Source organism: Seriola lalandi, unplaced genomic scaffold (assembly GCF_002814215.2).
Source record: "Seriola lalandi dorsalis isolate HSWRI2012SDOR001 ecotype SW California unplaced genomic scaffold, Sedor1 jcf7180002054556, whole genome shotgun sequence".
NCBI lineage: Eukaryota > Metazoa > Chordata > Actinopteri > Carangiformes > Carangidae > Seriola > Seriola lalandi.
In genome coordinates this window covers 578,935-598,156 of record NW_019525109.1, presented here as the reverse complement: position 1 = coordinate 598,156, position 19,222 = coordinate 578,935, and the positions used below count along the sequence as shown (strand labels likewise).

At 40.6% G+C, this 19,222-nt stretch overlaps 3 protein-coding genes across 4 annotated transcripts in view; all 3 read right to left on the bottom strand.

Moving 5' to 3' along the window:
* Positions 1-598, bottom strand: part of LOC147818591 (uncharacterized) — an 11,615-nt gene extending 11,017 nt beyond the window's left edge. Inside the window, exon 1 of the mRNA XM_087176475.1 lies at positions 2-598. Coding sequence (XP_087032601.1) covers positions 2-595 — 594 coding nt within the window. The 5' untranslated portion in view covers positions 596-598. The remainder of the gene's footprint in view (position 1) is intronic.
* Positions 599-948: 350 nt separating this feature from the next.
* eef1a1a (eukaryotic translation elongation factor 1 alpha 1a) lies at positions 949-6,215 on the bottom strand. Of its 2 annotated transcripts, none has more exons than XM_023415757.2 (8): positions 6,080-6,215; positions 4,640-4,823; positions 4,143-4,322; positions 3,507-3,803; positions 2,834-2,984; positions 2,423-2,679; positions 1,906-2,140; positions 949-1,775 (listed from the first exon to the last, which is right to left on the bottom strand). In XM_023415757.2, the coding sequence occupies exons 2-8, from the start codon at positions 4,781-4,783 to the stop codon at positions 1,651-1,653; spliced, it is 1,389 nt and encodes a 462-aa protein (XP_023271525.1). In that variant the 5' UTR covers positions 4,784-4,823; positions 6,080-6,215; the 3' UTR covers positions 949-1,650. The 2 variants fall into 2 exon arrangements, with proteins under 2 accessions (XP_023271525.1, XP_023271526.1); XM_023415758.2 differs by having other exon boundaries at positions 4,640-4,820; positions 6,080-6,185.
* A 1,265-nt stretch (positions 6,216-7,480) lies between these two features.
* On the bottom strand, positions 7,481-17,926 carry slc17a5 (solute carrier family 17 member 5). The gene is made up of 11 exons (XM_023415703.2): positions 17,716-17,926; positions 15,230-15,426; positions 14,446-14,679; positions 14,103-14,190; positions 13,527-13,613; positions 12,872-12,990; positions 11,472-11,633; positions 11,114-11,246; positions 10,834-10,981; positions 10,478-10,568; positions 7,481-9,243 (listed from the first exon to the last, which is right to left on the bottom strand). The coding sequence occupies exons 1-11, from the start codon at positions 17,798-17,800 to the stop codon at positions 9,106-9,108; spliced, it is 1,482 nt and encodes a 493-aa protein (XP_023271471.1). The 5' UTR covers positions 17,801-17,926; the 3' UTR covers positions 7,481-9,105.
* Positions 17,927-19,222: the final 1,296 nt, after the last annotated feature.

The following is a 19,222-nucleotide window of genomic DNA, read 5'->3' as shown; positions in this document are numbered from 1 at the left end:
TGGTCTTCGGAGAATCCTTTGTGGTTTCCTTTGGAGCCTCTGGCGTCATCTTTGTTGTCTCCTCTGCAGACTGCTCTGTTGATTTGGTTTTGCCAGAACGTTTTCTTGCTTTTGTGGTCTTCGGAGAATCCTTTGTGGTTTCCTTTGGAGCCTCTGGCGTCATCTTTGTTGTCTCCTCTGCAGACTGCTCTGTTGATTTGGTTTTGCCAGAACGTTTTCTTGCTTTTGTGGTCTTCGGAGAATCCGTTGTGGTGCCCTTTGGTGTCTCAGGTTTTGTTTTTGTTGCACTGCTAGCACAGGTTTTGGCTTTTGTGTCTTGCACAGGAGCCTTTGTGTCGTCTGTAGGCATCCTTTGCTGCTTGTTGATATTTTCTTTTTGTTCAGTCTGTACAGATGGTTTCTCATCATTGTGGTTTGGCTGTTTCTGCTTCCTTTCCTTTGGTTTCTGTTCCTTTGTGGCACCATTATGCTTCTCTTCTGTAAAGTCTTTCCTCGGACACCTAGGCAGGGATTTGATTTCTTCAGGTGTGGTTTTGCTCTTGGCACATTTAGTGTCCGGATTCTTTGCCTTTCGTGGTCTCCCTCTGCCAGTCATGATGGTGTAATGAGAGTAATGAAACTGATCTGTCAGAAATACACACTAAGTTTTTCCGGGTGAGATGAGAACACGCCCCCTTAACTACTTGGCAGACTGTCCTTAAGCTGTTTGAGCCTTTTGAGGGGAAATTACTTTTAGTCATATTGTTCCCATGATAGATTTATAAACTGAGTGTATGATAAATATGGCTTTATATGATCCTCTTACAAAATTTTTGAAAATGAAACAATTGCTATTTTATTCCTTTACCAACAGCTACATCTTGTGGACAAAAGTGTGTATAGTAAGGACACTGTCACTTGTTTGCATCACACTCAGAGAAAATGAATGAAGACCAACAGAGACCAACATTTTGGTTGAAACATGTTTAATGTTGCAAAGAGGCTCATGCCATCTTACAATAAGGTGCAGTAGCTTATGCCAATTAAAACTTCTCCAGTGCAAGTGCAAAGATAGCAAAATGCCAATCAAAGTGCTTCAAGAATCAACAGGTGGTCTACTCGGAGCCCCTCAGGAAGGACAAATTTGGACCATTTGTTTTAAGTGCCATTTAAAGCTTAAACACAACAAATCACTAAATTCTACTAATCTAACACTCAGGAACATAGTTTTAACTTCTTGCCATAGGCTCCTACAGAGCACCATGTAGTTACAAACAAACACTAAAAGCAAGACAACATGTACCATGTAAAGAGACCAGTACCTGCACTCCAGAGAGCTACAGAAGTGATAAATTACAGTACCTCTACTTGTTCAATGTCTCAGCATCACAGAAAGGTATTGCCATGAACCAAATCAACAGTGGACATTTAAAACTACCTGTTTGATATTACATAGTACGTAATAGTAATCTAACCATTGAAATACGGTCAGGAGTACCGCCTCAAGGACTAAAGATCTAAATGTTGTTCTTTCCTTCGAATGCTTTTGCGATGCATTGTGATGATTAACCAGTCTTTGATTATTAAGTTGAAGCAGCCAATTGTACGATGGAGTTGGATGACTGATGTCCTGCCCTGGGAGACCCTTGGGTCGGCAGAGTAGCACAACATTCATTTGTTCCTCTGGGCCTTCTGGGCAGACTTGGTAACTTTACCAGTGGTGGAGACTTTCTTCTCCACACCCTTTATCACGCCTACAGCCACAGTCTGACGCATGTCACGCACTGCAAAACGACCTGCAAGTTGAAGAGGAGTAAAAGACATTTTAGTCCACTTACAGTGGAGTCACAGAACTTGATGAACGATGACAAAATACTGTCCTGGGAAGCTGCTGAAATTTAACAAATCATTTTCACTTGAACTTACCCAGTGGAGGGTACTCAGAGAAACTCTCCACACACATTGGCTTGCCAGGAATCATATCCACGATAGCAGCATCTCCAGACTTGAGGGATTTGGGGTTGTCCTCCAGCTTCTTGCCAGAGCGGCGATCAATCTTTTCCTTGAGCTCGGCAAACTTGCAGGCGATGTGAGCAGTGTGACAGTCCAGTACAGGCGCATAACCAGCACTGATCTGGCCTGGGTGATTAAGGATGATCACCTACAAAGCAAAGGGACAATAAGGATGACCTATTAATTCAAAGATTCACTTTGTGCCAGTCTAAACCAAACAAATCTACACTAGGTGTGTTGTGTGGTATAAATTCTGACAAACCTGTAATCTAGCATGATGACCCAATTGTTGATGTGGCTAAAGTGGTGCTTCCCAACAGTAAACATTTCTCAAGGCTAAACATAGTTCAGACTTAAGACTGAATGAGGCTGAATGTTTTTAATCGTGCTGATGTTTGATTTCTGAAAATAGATCCTTAGCTATGTCTACCTGAGCAGTGAAGTTGGCAGCTTCCTGTGGTGGGTCATTCTTGCTGTCCCCAGCTACGTTGCCACGGCGAATGTCCTTGACGGACACGTTCTTGACGTTAAAGCCCACGTTGTCGCCAGGCAGGGCTTCAGTTAGTGCCTCATGGTGCATCTCCACAGACTTCACCTCAGTAGTCACATTGACGGGGGCAAAGGTCACCACCATGCCGGGCTTTAGAATGCCTGTTTCCACACGGCCTACAGGCACGGTCCCAATACCTAAGAAAGAGGAGAAAGAAAAGGTCAGCACAGGGAAAATAAATGTATTTCATATGCCATGTTTTGAGAGTTTATTTCAGAATATAACACTATCCATAACACCATTCTCACAGTGTAGGGATATTGTCCGTGTTTTAATCAGTGTATTACATGCCTCCTATCTTGTAGACATCCTGCAGGGGCAGACGTAGAGGTTTGTCTGTTGGACGGGTGGGAGGCTGGATGGCGTCCAGAGCCTCCAGGAGAGTGGTCCCCGATGCATTGCCTTCTTTCCTGTTGATCTTCCACCCCTTAAACCAAGTCATCTAGAAAGGAGAAAATAATGTGCCACTTTAAACATCTTTTGTAATTAATTTCAATTAAAAAGTTGTAAGCTTCAATAACCGTAGACAACTGATTGGATTCTGTGTCATTTGTTTTAGCTGTAGGACATTTTCAGGTAATTACTGCTGACCAAAAAGCTCCATTACCTCAAGTTTCGTTATAAAAGCGAGACTTTTTATCTTCTAAACTAATTAAATAGCACACTCACTTCAGTAGAGCAATGGGGTTTAGGGGTTGTGCCTCTACAACCTGAAGGGTAGCCTGAGGTGGCTAATGTTAGCAAACATAAAAAATGTCAGTGTAATTGCAAAGGAAGAATGGTACTCAAACTCTTTAGCTGGTCTGACTTGAGTTGGATATACAATCACAGCAACTGGTTAACTTTGGAGCCACAGCTTCCCATTCCACGCACCATCTATACAAATTAGTATTCAAATCCAAGGCTGCATACGTCGTATCAACTCTAATAGCATTTGCATTACTATTCTAATTTTTCTACTTACATTGGGACTGGGCTCAAGCATGTTGTCTCCATTCCAGCCTGAAATGGGTACAAAGGCAACGGTGTCTGGATTGTAGCCAATCTTCTTGATGTAGGTGCTCACTTCCTTCACAATTTCTTCGTAACGTTTCTGGCTGTAGTTTGGCTCAGTGGAGTCCATCTTGTTGATGCCCACAATGAGCTGCTTTACTCCCAGAGTGTAGGCCAGGAGGGCATGCTCACGGGTTTGTCCGTTCTTGGAAATACCTGCCTCGAACTCTCCCACACCAGCTGCCACAATCAGCACGGCACAGTCTGCCTGAAGATGCAGTAGATGAAACATTAGTACTGTTGGTGCACAGCAGGTTTGACCTTTGCACTCATAAATTGTTTAATATTATAATTATAATAAGTTTAATTGTATGATTTTAGTAGAAGGAGTAATGTCTCACAAAAAAGTTACAACATTGATCAAACATTTCTTTGATATCAGTTCTGAGGTGGTCTTAAATGAAATACAACAATATGATCAACTTAGTGCAGTTTATTATGACTTAATCTGTTTGTTACCCTTTGGGGCAAGTCATTATTAGTCATTATCGTAGAATGGCACGCGCTGAATGCAAACAGAATGGCTGAGCGCTCTCATGTGACAGACCTGTGAGGTCCCAGTGATCATGTTCTTGATGAAGTCCCTGTGGCCCGGGGCGTCGATGATGGTCACATAGTACTTGCTTGTTTCAAACTTCCACAGTGAGATGTCGATGGTAATACCACGCTCCCTCTCTGCCTTCAGTTTGTCCAGCACCCAGGCGTACTTGAATGACCCCTTTCCCATCTGCGGAATGATTAATAGAGATCACAAGATTAAAAATTGCTCTTTTTAAAATGTTTCTATATTAAGTTAAAAAAAAAAAAAAAAAAATCTCTGCTGTGTGTCTATGACAAGCAGCTCAAAGCATGATCTTAAAACAAATTATGTTGTTCTGCTTAGTCATTAAAGACGATGCAAGTCACAGTGATGAGGCGGTGCTATACTCTTCTATATTATTCTTTCATATTTGAGTGAGAGGTCAGAGGAGCAGGAGTCATGTTCTTGAGGAAAAACATCAGCTGATTCAAGAAGGCACCTTCCTCTTGCCTGTATCTTCTTACCTCAGCAGCCTCCTTTTCAAACTTCTCGATGGTTCTCTTGTCAATGCCCCCGCACTTGTAGATAAGGTGGCCCGTGGTGGTGGACTTGCCAGAGTCCACATGGCCGATCACAACAATGTTGATGTGGAGTTTCTCCTTTCCCATGGTGACTGGAGCTCACTGAAGTCACGAAACAAACTGTCTGCTAAAGCCAGGGTTAAGTTACAGTTAGTACGATACGCAGATGGTTCGCAGGGCAGGAAACAGAAACTGTTGAATGACCATTGCAAGATAACACATTGGAAAATCAGCAAACATATTGAAGCACTAGGTTTAAAAACACTACTAGAGTGTTAATGCCTCCCTCAACTGACTGGCGCAGAAAAAATTTGAAAGGACATTAAAATGTTGTACAAGGAGGGAGACATTAGTCCCTTTTTATTTAGTTCATCTGACCTTAAACAAGCTGAGTACATTGTCTGTTCTGCCCCGGCTGTGTCTGACTGAAGTTGGTGACATTGACAGCTCTTGACTGGCAATAGATGTTTTAGTAAGCAGTGTGTCTCAGAAGATTAGAGGTGGTATCAATGGCCACTGAACTGCGCCAGGCACAAAACCCTCTGCCCCTCCTACTCTCTATTCCTCCATCCATCCACACCCCTGCTCTCCTGTCCTCACTGCCCCGCTCCGCTCTGACAACAAGGCTCTGATGTTTCACAGCACTGTCCTCTTTATCACAGCCACAGAGTTAATACAGCTTCACCACAAGCCAGAATCCACCATTTTGTCAGGTCCTCTCCGCTGAGAGTGTAGCAGCCATTTCTCAGACACTGCAGTGCACTGCACACAGAGCAGAACACACACTGTTGTTAACTCTGCAGGAGTGTTATGTGATAACCCACATAATAACACAAACACTACAAAGTTTTCCTTTAAATAGTCCAACTGAGTGTGGCTTCATTATATATTGTCTGAATCTACTTTTTATCTGGTAGAAAGGCCAGTAGCTTAATCCAACTGTAACATGAATCCCCACATGATCTTGTCCAGACTTGTTCAGGTGAACTCAGCGCCAGGACAAACAACCTTTTACATGCGCGCATTTAACTCATCCCTCATGTGTAACGTCACCACGGCTGCCGCAGTGCGCTTTATATACAAAAGATGATAACACAGCGGACAGTGCCTGAAAGAGTAGAACAGCTCCTGCGGTAAATCTAATGTCTGAAGGATTTAATGGAAATGTCAACCCTCCGCCATGTTCTATCATCTGCTCGCTTACTAACGCCAGGATGCGTATTAACTAGCAGCCAGCCGTCTGCCCTCCTTTCTGCATCACAACAATATTCCCAGTGCACTGCCTGGAGACGGAGCCGCTAAAGAAAACGCTCAGTTCATTTTCCCGATAACATCAAAGACGAAATCACCTCAATGAATAATTTCATGTAGACTGTGTCGTACCTGAGAGCTGTCCGGTGTCAGGTTGGCTGCAGGACCGGAGAAGCTGAGGAGAGACGCTGATCCGGTTATAGCGCACAGGACAGGCGGGGGTGTTGCGTAATTGCGCGCACCCGCTGCTGCACAGCATCACAACTAGGGACCAGGAGAAGTTGCCGTAAACGAGTTTATCATAGGACACAGCCACCGGCGAAGCATCCGTTGTCGGATACGACCCAGTCTGCCTTTCATCCGATCTGTTTACACACAAAATATAGACGACGAAATCCCTGATGAACGTGTTCAAATATTTACCGATGCACATAGAAAAAAAGTTGTGACACATTTCGGAAGCCGACATGTACTTGCAGTTGGTGTTTTGTTATATTTTTGTTCCTACGCAAGCGTTAGTTTGTCATTGTTCAACTGTGGCCTTACTTTCACTGGCTGATTATTGAACATAAGATTTGAGACATTACGTGCATTTTCAATGTATGTTGGTTACATAAAGAGTAGATACGTGTTTTTTTGTTGTCGGCTGTTGTATCATCAGTGGCTGTTGCGTAAAAGTGACTGGGGGAAATAAAATCGCACCACAATCTGCAGAATTGTATCCAGTGGTGGATGAGGCCCGTTGTAGTGATGGATGGAGTTTTTTTTGTTTTTTTAAATGAGAGGTTTGGTTTGTTTCAGAGGTGGTGTATGTGTGTGTGTGTGTGTGTGTGTGTGTGTGTGTGTGTGTGTGTGAAGTGGTTTGAAGTCAGATGAGGGAACATATGTAGCGAGGAGCGTCGTTCACGCGCAGCAGGTGAAGCGCTCGCCTTTCCAGACGATCCCTAGTTGGATTAAAATTAACCCCGACGGCCTGAACTTCCCTCCAACGCGTCTGTCTGGCTCATTATCACAACATGCAGCGCCGCTGAGAGACAGCAGAGGGGCACGAAGTAGAGTTGTACACAGTTGTTATTCTGAAGTCGCTCTATTTGGCATTTTACGGGGATGTTATGAAATGTTTGAAACTACAGATTACTGTATTTTTTGTGTGTCCAAACATAATCAAATCAAAACATTTCTAACAAAGGTCTGCACTTGTAGCCCATATGAGGATATTTAGTCTGTGGATATGACTGGGTAATGGGTTATATTAGTGTGTTTCCTTAAGTGATATGTTGGTGCTTGGAGTTACTTTTAGTGCAATTTACATTTAGGCTTATTATTTTTTTTAAACATCCAAGCAAGTAGGGCTGTCACTGAAAACGATCTACTCTGACAGACAGGCTTTTCATCGGGAGATACTTGAGTAGTTAATTCGGATATTATTCAGCAAATACTGTGTTGCATGAGGCTAGTAGGTAATACAAATTCCAGATTAACTGAAAAAATGTTGTGACGGTGGCTATAATGAAATAACAACCCAACTCAATATCAGATTTGAGCATAACTGTTTACGATGAAGTATTTATAATACATGACAGTGATTTTAAGACAGATTTCTGGAATGTTTCCAGGGTTAAAGTTTACAATGATTGCTATTGGTACAGTGTACACATCATACAAAATTCCCTTACTCTCTGCATGTAGTCATGACTGTAAAACTGAAATAAGAAAAACCTGGAATCCTTTATCAAAACAATGAGTCTAAAATGAGTATAAAAAGCTAATAACCTCATATGTTGAGATATTAACCATGCTATTTGATATTTCAAAATGAACAAAGGTGACATTTAAAAACTGAGGACACATACCTCAATAAGGTAGATCAATGGGTAACACATAAATAAACATAATTTTCAATCCTTGTATGACACAAGAAGATACCTGAGAATTGGCACAAAGTGCAAATCCTGTGAATAAAGTAAGGCTGTGTGTCCACCAGGAACCTCTTTCATAGTTTTTCTTTCCCTTTATTAAAAAGGTCCCAACAGCTCAGCAACCTCTTAGTGTTACAGATCAGAAATATCATGACCTGTCTGTTATTTAAATGCATTCGTTAAAAGCTGCTACTAAAATAAAAGAGGTGCCTGGTGGACAAAACCTGAAAAGACAACACATATTGTCGTACACACAAAATCCCTTAATTGCATCATATGAAAAGTAAATACAAAAAACTGGTCCATTTGAAATCACATGAAACACAAAGAGCTTTAAAATCATTTTAAGGAGGTAAGGCATTTTCCCAATCAAGAGTTTGTGGGTGCTGTGCAGTTACAGTCTCCTCTCAAAAGACATTATCCAAATGTGTGTGTCGAGTTTAGGATGACATGTTTGTTGTGTTTTGGGGCAAACCTTTTAGACACTTATTCAACACTTATTGGCACTTACTTATAAGGTGTAAAGTAGAACATTTTGTTTTTTCCCATCTATACTCGCACAAATCTAGGAAAACATCCTTCTGAAGAAAGTAGACTTTTACTATAGCAATAAAAATTGAGCCATTACTGTGAACTTCTAGGGGAAAAAACTAAAATAAAACTTAGGCATTAGTGCTCTGGAGGCAGAAATTACAGGTGAGCCTAGTAAATTGGGAAACTGGCAAACCTAAACACCAGAAAGTATCAACACTGGGAAAATTTTATCTTTCACATTTTATTTGTCATGCATGCTTGATAATCAACAAGCTTTTGAAACCTATAGCTATCTACCGAGCTAGCTACATTTTCTTGTTTACATTAGTGGTAAGAGTCAAATACTTAATACTAAGGCATACAAAGCCTCTGAAAATTTTGGAGGTACATTCTGTGTTTCTGCTCAATTATTTTTGCCCCCAAAGCATTTCTGCTTAACTAAAAGTGCAATCTGCTTTTTTCACTACTGTGACTGCAGGTTCATCTGTCAACAGACTCCGCATTCACAGTATAGATTATCCTTAAACTATAGAATATCCTTGAATGGCTGTTACTCACTGTTATTTATCTGTGCTTTGAGAAGTATCAGTACATCTGAAACATGTCTCCCCCTCTAATTACCCATTGAAGAAGCCCCTGATTGAGATTTGTCGATCAGACAAATCTCAATCATCAAATGCACGAGTTCGGTACTTGTCTTCTGCCTCAGTCTCCATGAGAGTAGGAAGACTGGACAGCCCAGGGCTGCACTGATCCTCGGCCAAACACAGTGTAGACCAACGCTCCAAAAAGGTTGATGGCAGCAGCAATGTAGAAGACAGTCTGCCATTCCTCTATGGTGTTCTGAAGGACAGCCAGCACAGTTAACAATTAGTACTGAAATTAAACGGTTAGGCGGTTTAGCCCTAAATGGATTCCTGCGTTTATGATTTAGTTCATTATCTGTCCATTCTGAGAAAAACATCTGCATAAGTTAATGATGTTTACTACAATCACTGGTGCCCTGGTAGTCATACGACTGTACAGGGCCAACATTTTACAAAATCTTACTTCCATGGAAGTTTCTGTTTGGAAATATTTAAAACACTCCTCTAAATGTCTTCTCCACTTCTCTTTATATTCTTTTACTGACAAAATGGTAATCATGAATCTTAAAGAGGAAAAACTGTTTGTGCATCATAAGCAAATAACAATCAAGACAATTATCACAAATCACAAGACATCCCAAAGATTAATATTCATTTTCCAGACTGATCATCTAAATCTGAATCTAACCTCTGACCTTCCTGAGGAGTGGGCGGGCACAACAGAATTTCTCTTTGTTATTGATAAATACACAAATTTGAATATTATGGTAGAAATTTAAGGTCACATTAAGACTATCCAAAAAGCAAAACATTGACTTAAAGTTGTATGTTTATATAACTAGAGAATTTAAAAGATGCTAATTGGATTATTAACTTTTTTTCTTCACCTGGTTGCCATGGGCGATGGTCTGAATGATGATAGTTAGTTAGTTACACTTGGTTATTTGACAAAGCTAGATCTATACACTATATAAGTGCAGTGTATTACAATGGCAGTGGCTGTATGAGTCCTGTACTTTACATACAAAATGACAATGACACAAATGAATGTAATGTGCAATCTTTTATAGAAGACTATTGGTGCCTCCTTGTGGCCACATTAACATTAGCATGCTAATCCTGTACTAGGTAAACCAATTAGACATTAAATGGAGCATCAAGCCAAAGTAAGAATACCATCCGTTTAGGCAGTGACACTGCAGGTCAGGAAACCCAGAGTGACTGACCTCTGTTACTATGTAGGCAGAAGCATGATACATAATGCAAACCATGAGTTTGCTGCTCATTCATCACCATGGCTGGCATGAAGCTATACTGCACTGTTTAAGGATGTAATCATCATTTATATCAGATTTAGACTTGAATTTTGACCTTTGAAACACAAACAGTTAAGTTCTGGTTTCCTGTTTAAAGAATCAAACCCACTGTGCAGACTGGTTAACTGTGAGTGTGAGTGTGAGTGTGCGTGTGCGTGAACACATTATTCTTACATGTGTTGTGAGGGCTCTTGCAATGACTGGTCCCACCATGCCAGGAATGGTAGCAAAGGTGTTGGTGATTCCCAGCAGAATGCCAGCATATCTACGGAGATAAACACACAGATTGTTAAATGTGACAAGTATTTATTAGCCTGCAAAACTAACTCCAGTATTTACTGTGTAGATATGAAGAAATACTCTGCATACACCCAGGATGTATAATTCTGAAATCATCGTCTTGTTTGCAGGAGGAAGAATAGATACAGCAGCTAAATTCAGATTCTTACATTCATTCATTTATATATATGGATTCTGATAAATTCATATATCCAGAGATTATTCTAGTGATAGAAAGGAATCATTCTTACGAAGGAGCAATGTCAAGGTGGTTGATGTTGAAGCCAGAGGCCGACACTCCGCCCAGAGAGGAGGAGATGGTGAGGAAGGTCACAGCCAAGGTGTAGTTACAGCCTGTATACCCTGCTGCCACCAGGAACACCGCCGGCCCAATCATACCTACAGGGACAGTGAAAATCTCTTTACAGGAGTCAGACACAGTAAACTGGACATCCAAGTCAAGAGCCTGTTGTCCGTTTCGCACCAAAATAACAGAACGCGTGACTCAGCTGCGCTACTGGCATTCCTTACCAACAAAAGAGAAAGACTTCCTGACAGTGACTGTGGGGTACTGGCAGGTTTCCCGCAGGTAATCGGCAACCTGGCCACTCAGCACTGCTAACACTGCACAGCCCATGTAAGGCAGAGCTGACAGCATACCATTCTGTTGTGGACAGAAGGAGACAACAGCATGTTAAGTGTGTATGTATATTTATGATTATGATTCTGTGATGGTGATGCTGTTTATATATTCTCAAATAAATTACTTAAAAAAAAGTTTGCAAAATACATGTCCATGAACATACAATCACATTTTGACCCCAGGTTTGACTCATCCAATCAGCACTTCTGAGCATGAATGAATGCTTGTATGTGATGTCGACCTCACCTGCTGTATGCTGAATCCAAGTATGTCATTCATATAGGTCGGCAGCAGGGTGAGGAGGGTGTAGAAGGTCCAGTTGTAGGAGAAGTGAGCCACGACAATGGCCCACAGTGGTCTGGATGTCACTATGGCTCGCCAGGGGATGTAGTTTGCAGATGTGGACAGCTGAGCCACACGGGAAGTACAAGGCAAAAAAAGGATTGATTAATACATCCACCTCTGGAAAACAGATACATCTGCACTAACTAATAAATAAGAATACTAATAAATATTGTCCTAACAAACGGGAGGAGGCATGAACTTGTGCACTTATCCTCTGTTTTGTCCAGCTGTGCAATTCATTTGCATTGAATATATATTTAAAAATACATAAATATCAATAGGATTTGTTTTTACTTAATTCCTTTTGCTGAATGGAAACAGGTCTTACAGAATAGGACACTGTTTGTTCTGTTCACCTATCTTCTACGTTTCCTCCTCTGCATTTAGTGGTTGTTAGCTTTTTCTCCCCCTGCTGGTAAAATTTATTTTATTTTTTCCCCTCAATGTTGTGTTCTTGGTTGTTTTCAGGTTTAAAAACACTTATTTTTTTCAGGTGACGTGTCATATTCGCACACATTCACGTGTCTGATGACTGCAGAAAATTAAACAGTATACTAATGTACTATACACTGCCTTAACCCCCGAATTTGAGGAACCAAGGGTTTTCTACACAAAAGTCATACATGCTGGTGCACAGAATCAGAGGGCAGAAATGATGAACCCTGCATTAGTGTTCCCCGTCAGCTTTGTGTCTGCATGCCATAAAAAAATGCAGAACCGTGGAGTGTTTTATGATCTCACAGCTGAGTCAGGCAGATAAGAGAATAAAATGCAGCAATGTATGAGATTATGCAACATTACTATCAGATAACTGTACTGGAGCGGAAGTACTGGAGTACTTCTGCTACTCTCTGACACCTACTCTGCTGCTACTGTCAAGGCAATAGAGAAGGACAATAAAACAGAGATCAAAATGGCAATTAGGGCTATAAATCCATCATAACAAATAAATAACTAGATATATATTCAAAGGAAAACCCTGTATTTTCTTTTGTCTATCAATATCAAACAGCGGCGTGTAGATTATCTTACACTTTAACTAAATGTAGGACAATATTTTAAAAAACAACAAATGAAAACAGGGAAAAAATAGCAAAATAATTTCATTACAGTTTTTATGAAATAGTTTAAAGAAACTGCACTAAAGAATCTTTTTGGATTCTCAGATTATGACTCTCTGGGAAAAATGCAGACAAATCTAACTCTACCATCAGTAATAAATGACAAACACTATCCTCTGAAATCTTTTTTTTATTCTTTATAATTAATTTAGGACACATAGTCTGGGTTCTGGTTTTTACCTCGTTCTTGAGTGAGGTGGTGATGTAGAGTCTCTCCCGCTCTGATATCCGTGGGTGAGTGTTTGGACTGTCAAAGACCAGGAAGGCCCACAAGACGAACCACACCAGGCCAACAGCACCTGGACACACATAGACACAGATGAGGATTGGTGGAGTATAAATCCTGATCTGTGCATCTTATTATTCTACCATAATCATATCCACTGAGAATAATAGGTGTGTCTGACATCTGTTCAGTGGGTTGAGATGGAGCTAAATTAAAGCAGTTCAGGCAAGCAAGTAAACAAAAAGTGGGACTTCTGCAGTGGTGCCATCTGCACATTTTCTTCTTCAACTTGCTAAATCATCGTTTCCACAGACCAAAGAGGAACAAAGGAACAGACACTGGAAACAGCTCATCTGAAGCGTGAAAAGAATACTGTGGTGGATAAGCATTTTTTTTTTTGCTTTTTTGTTGTTTTCCATAAATACTGGGTTCTAAGTTTTGCTATGATGATACGTTTTTTTTTTTACCACATCTTCATGACCTAAAATCTTTCTAAGGATTTTCTAATATCTGACATCTAAGCAAAACAACGTAAGGCTATGAATCATCTTATGACTGAGTTTCCCCCCCCACCCCCACCCTCCACTAGTGAGACCCCAGGTGTTTTACCAAATACATAGAAGACGTAGGTCCAGTCAAGGTAGAAGCAGATTTCACCAGACAGAGGAAGAGATATCACTGTCCCCATCTGGGCTCCTAGGATTGGAGAGAAAATACAAACATCTGCATCACACAGCTGTCTGAATGCACATGACTACTGAGTGATGAATATAAAGAGAGTGACCAGTCAATGCTAGCAATTATGGGAGAGATGATGATGCAAGAGGCTAAATTCACTTACTGATTAATTTTTCAGTAAATAAACTATCTATAATGGGAAAACAACTAATCACAATTTCCCAGGGATGTCTTCAAATGGTTCAAAAGCAAAACCTCACATTCCAGAAGCTGCAACAAATGGATATTTAGCATTTTCACTTGATTAATCAATTATCAAAGTTGTTGTTAATAATTGTTTTCTGTTGATTGACTCACCAATTAAATGTCTAATGCCAAAAAGTAATGAAAAAAAGAGAAAATTACCATTTTGTTACAGAAATATTTTGGCAGGTAATCCACAAAACTATGTTTTGCTAGAAAACCTTTCCACTGTATCTACACTGTCCCCACATGTCTCTGTCTTACCTATGTAGGAGATGGTGAGCAGTCGGCTTCTCTCCAGCGGCGGGGCCCACGCTGCCCACATGGTATACATTGCAGGAAATGTGACTCCCTAAAGACAAACACAACAGGAATGTGGACAGAGTGCACAAATGACACAAATACAAACAATCCTCCACTTATATATCCATACAATCTACCTCTGTATTAGTGTATCTGGCTGTGTCTACAACTCCATTTATGGGAACTCAGCCATTGTAATACTACTAGCTTAGGCGAATTAAGCTAATTTTAAATATGACTGTACAACAGTTCATGTTTATGGTACAAACAACAGGTGTGCACAAATAATTTAAACTTTCCCTACCTCTCCTATCCCCTCCAGCACCCTGACTGCAATGAGATAGCTTGCACCCAGGTCAGCAGCCACAGGGGTGAGCAGCGTAAAAACTACAGTTCCCAGGATTCCAAAGCCCATCAGCCACTTGGGTCCAAAGCGGCCAGCCAGGTAGCCCCCAGGGATCTGTGTCAGGATGTAGCCGTAGAAGAAGGAGCCCAGGATCCAGCCCTGTGTCTCAGAATCCCAGTCGTACAAACTGGCCTGTGAGGGGCGGCGTTGAGAACTATATTAGGCATTAAGCTAATTAAGTGATTAAATATCATGAAGCCTTAATAAAGATGAGAGACAATGAATCTGGTTGTTTGGGTGTTCTTATGCTTGTGAACACATGTCAATGTGTTTTTATGTGTGCATCTTATTTGTCAGTCTGTCTTTCTCTCTACCTTTATATTCCTCTGTATGCAGTTAAGTTCATGTCCAACAGGTTGTGTGTAAACATAACCATATAAAAAAATATGGCTGTAGTGTTAATCATTGTTTTCCAATGGGCATTTTGAGGCCCGTCAATGAGGGTTTATCAATCTGAAATGGGTACTGGTATTTAAGATAGCAATACATTTCAAAATGTAGTTACTCAAATTCCACTCACATTGTTGCTACTTGGCAAAATGGATTAAATTTACTGAGGAAATTGTCTAAAGTGGGATTAAACGGTGTCAGCATGCATGGAACAATTCAATCAGCTTCATCCCTGCTATTTTCTGTATAGCATCACATGGTCTTCCTCAGCCGCAGTCCTGTTATTGCTCACCGTGTGGTTGTGTTTGGGCCGTGGTGGGTTGGCATGAGCAGGACACAGTGAGCCGCTGTGGTTGGCGCTGGATTGGTGGGTGTTGTTAAGCATGTCCACCATCGCCACACTGAGGTTCACTCGCAAAGAGTAGACTACGAAGAAACCGTAAGAGGAGAGCAACGCCAGGCCATAGCGGGATGAACAGCATACTGGGGCTACAGAGAGAGGAGAGAGAGATAACTGCAATGAGACCTGTTGGGCAGATGACACCGTGTGTGCTGCAGTTACCAGTTGAAATTCACAATATGGACAATTTATCAAGTAATATTATCTGAGGTGAGTGTCTGTTTCACTACTAGGCAACATATAACAGCCAAATTCAGCAGTGCAGCACAAGTATAGTCACCTCTTCTGTCCAGAAAAGGCATCAGAAAAAAAAAAGGAAACTTTTTGTTATTTTTAACTTTAAGTTTTTTGGAAACAAAGTGTATGTTGCTCCTGCACTCTCTCTATAATCCATTGAGTGTAGAGCTGCATTGATTTGTGGTTCAACAGAAAATTGAGGTATATATTTGACAGGTCTTTTTGATAATCGAGAAAAAATTTCAGTCATTTTTACACATACTGTGGTTTCAGGTTGTCATATGTGAGGATTGACTGCTGTTCTTTGTGATAACATGATGGTAAACTGACTTTTTATGGACCAAACAATTCACTCAAGAAAATAACTGATCGTTACCTGCCATCCTTATTGAGTGGATCTTACACTGGGCTACAACTTAGAATCCATCGATCTACAATTTTCCTGATCAAAGGTAAATGAATAACATAACAGCAAGCTAATTGATGCTATAAACTGAAAATGTTTCAGGTGTGTTTTTACCAACCAGAGCTGCAATGATTAGTTGATTAGTAGATTTGGCAATTTACAAAAGAAAATAATAACTGTTTTGATAACTGATTAATCATTTAAGTAATTTCTTAAGCAAACGTTTCTGACTTTCTTTGGTATGAGCTTCTCAGATGAGAGAATTTGCTTCCCTTCCTTGTCTTAAACTTCAGTGGATTTAATACTTTTGGGTTTTGGAGAATTGGTTAACCAGATATCTTTTGTCATTTAGTTGAACACGTAGTTGTTTCAGTTCTTCACTTGCACACCTTTTTATTATGTCTTGTGCAGGTCATTTTCATAACTTTAGCACCTGATAAGTCTCTGTATTTTGCATAATGTGCTTGTTGCTGATATGACATGTCATTTTTTTTTACATTATTATGTCTGCTGCTCCTGTAGCTCGTGTTATAGCCCTACGTCTTTACATAAGACAATGGAACATCAACCTCTAGTATCTTTATCAAACAGACTGTCTATTTACTTAGCAAGCATAATTTGAACATTGTTTAAATAAGTCATGTTTAAACAAGGAGATATTACCCTGCTGGACTTACACAATCATAAACTGTTTTTCAGAGCTGTAACTTTAAAACGTCTTGACTTTTAAACTGCATTTTCATCAAACTGGCTGTAGGTGTAATAAGATAATAAGACATAGCTGAGGTGGGTCTGTCCTACGATCTGAGCTCAGCAGAAATGTCTCTAAACTCGTGACTGGGGCATGTGTAAAAACTGTCAGCATGTGTAAGCATAGGTGGAGAAAGCCCTTAAAAACCTTTGAATTTAGATCAACCTTTGGTGACAGGACCATGCACCTCTGCTGATAGTCATGGTATAATGATGGTTAAACATAAAAGTCATCAGATGAGAATATCAGCTGATGTGCAGGAGTTGGACACAACATGAACACCTGTACACTTTATTGTAGTTAATCCAATACAACAGCCAGTGATGAAACGAAAAGTACAACTTTGAGGTACTAGTACTTTACTTGAGTGTCTATTTTATCCTACTTTATACTTTACTTTAAGTATAACTCAGTTATATTTCAGAGGGAAATACTGAACTTTTTACACCACTACGTTTATTACGATAATTTAGAATTTACACGCAAAACACGTGGTCTTATTATACAACATGATGCTTTTATTATAGATTAAAATAATCTCCACCTCAACCAAGGATCTATTAAAAAACAGTTGACCAGGGGCATTCTGCATTTGGACAGCTTGTACTTTGGATACTTAATTTCTGTTGCTTGTTATTGCTACTTTTACTTAAGTAAATGATTTCTTCCAACTTCTTCCACTGCTGATAACAGCCCTGTAAAAGTAACAGCTGTGTTACTGACGCTATGGTTAAGGAACTGTGGGTTTATCCTCATTTCAATGGCGCGCAAGTCGTGTTGTATTAAACTGCATGATACTGTGCAGGTGTTTGTGTTATTGTTGATGTCCCCTCGCTGTGTACACACGCGGCTGCGGAAAGGCAAACCCGTTTCTTCCCAGAGAAACGTCGAAAAACAGCCGTTACGTACGTCACCCGAAATGAACCTCGCTTGCAGTGTTAGCTACAGAGCTAGCTTTTGTCTCTCTCTCTCTCTCTGTCTCACCTCTCTGCACTTTGTCTTCGTGTCCCCGGTGAAGCAGCGGTGTCTCCTGTTCGTCCCCTTCCGTGTCCGACTCGTACCGCTCCATTTTTCAGTGAATGTGGTCTACACCATCACAAACTACGACAAACAACAACAACGGGGGCGGCAGCAGCAGCAGAAGTGGTAAAATCCCCCCTTCACGAGAGCCTCCGGTCAGCTGAACTCACAACCTGCTAACTGCCGTCACGTGACGTACCAGGACCCAGACAAGCGGGAGCGATTTCTCCCTTGGTTTAGTCTTCAGGCAATAAACAATAATAATAAATAGAAAATTCCTGGAGAACTTTTGAATGTGCCCGCTGCTTGCTGCGTGTACTTCACTCCTCACGTTTCAATCTGTACGAAGGGCGTTAATTTCAATTTCATTCATGTCATAGAGACTCATCCTGACACTGATTCAGTCACTGCAGGTGTCCCTCAAAAAGCCTTTTGAAGCTGTCACGACTGGCCAAAAACAACCTCACACAGCAAGACATGTATACACACATGTGCATGCCCTTAGGGAAGTTGATCTGCAATAAAGCTATACCACTATATCCCCATATAGACGATAGCAAATTGACTCTGCACTGGATCCGTCCTGGAGGTATCATAGGCTCCGGAACAGATCGACAAAACAGGCCCGGATCGGAGTCTACTTGCACGGCGGGACGGCTCCGGGAACCCAGACCCTATCCGTATCCGCTCATGATGCAGCTCATCCGGTCCCGATCCGATTTGGACCCGTTCATGAAGTGGTTAATCCGGTCCAGACCCGTTCTGGATCCCTTATTCAAAATGGCTCATCTGACTAAAACCAGCTGCAGAAATCTAAAATCTAGCTGACCAACATATAGATTGCTCTATAAAAGCTTGAATACATAACCAGTCTGCCTTTAATTAATGCTAATAAAACATTACTCATTGAAGACTTGGAAAAATCTAAGCCTTTAAGCCACTAGGCAATTCTACAGTTAAATGTTTTGTATGAATTAATAAAATAAAAAAAGTGGAGGTGGATTTATTAGTATAGTGCCTGTTTCTAAAATGAATACAAACTTCCCTCTCCTTGTTTTATATATATAGACATATATAAATGTCAGTAGTCACAAAAGGAAAGAGTTGTGACTTTCCTTCCATCATGATCCTCATTGTTCCTGTAGTCTGTCTAATCATATTAGACTCAGACCAGGAACACAGGATACAACAGCTTGTTTATTATAACTGTCTGACAAAGGCTTTCCTACTTTGTGCTGTAGCCGCTGTGCTAGAAAAGAAAATGTAGATCTGCAGAGCAAAATAGAAATAATGGTCTTCAGTGTTTACAGTTTTTTTTCTCTTCTGTCTGAAATTCAGAGGCAGCAGATACTTTGTTGAGTCAGGTGTTCTCCTACTGTGTCAGATAAAGTCATGGGGATTACAAGATGATGATGTCCGTTAAATCTGTCAAGGTTAAAATATTGTGTTTGAATGGTTTTTATGATCAACA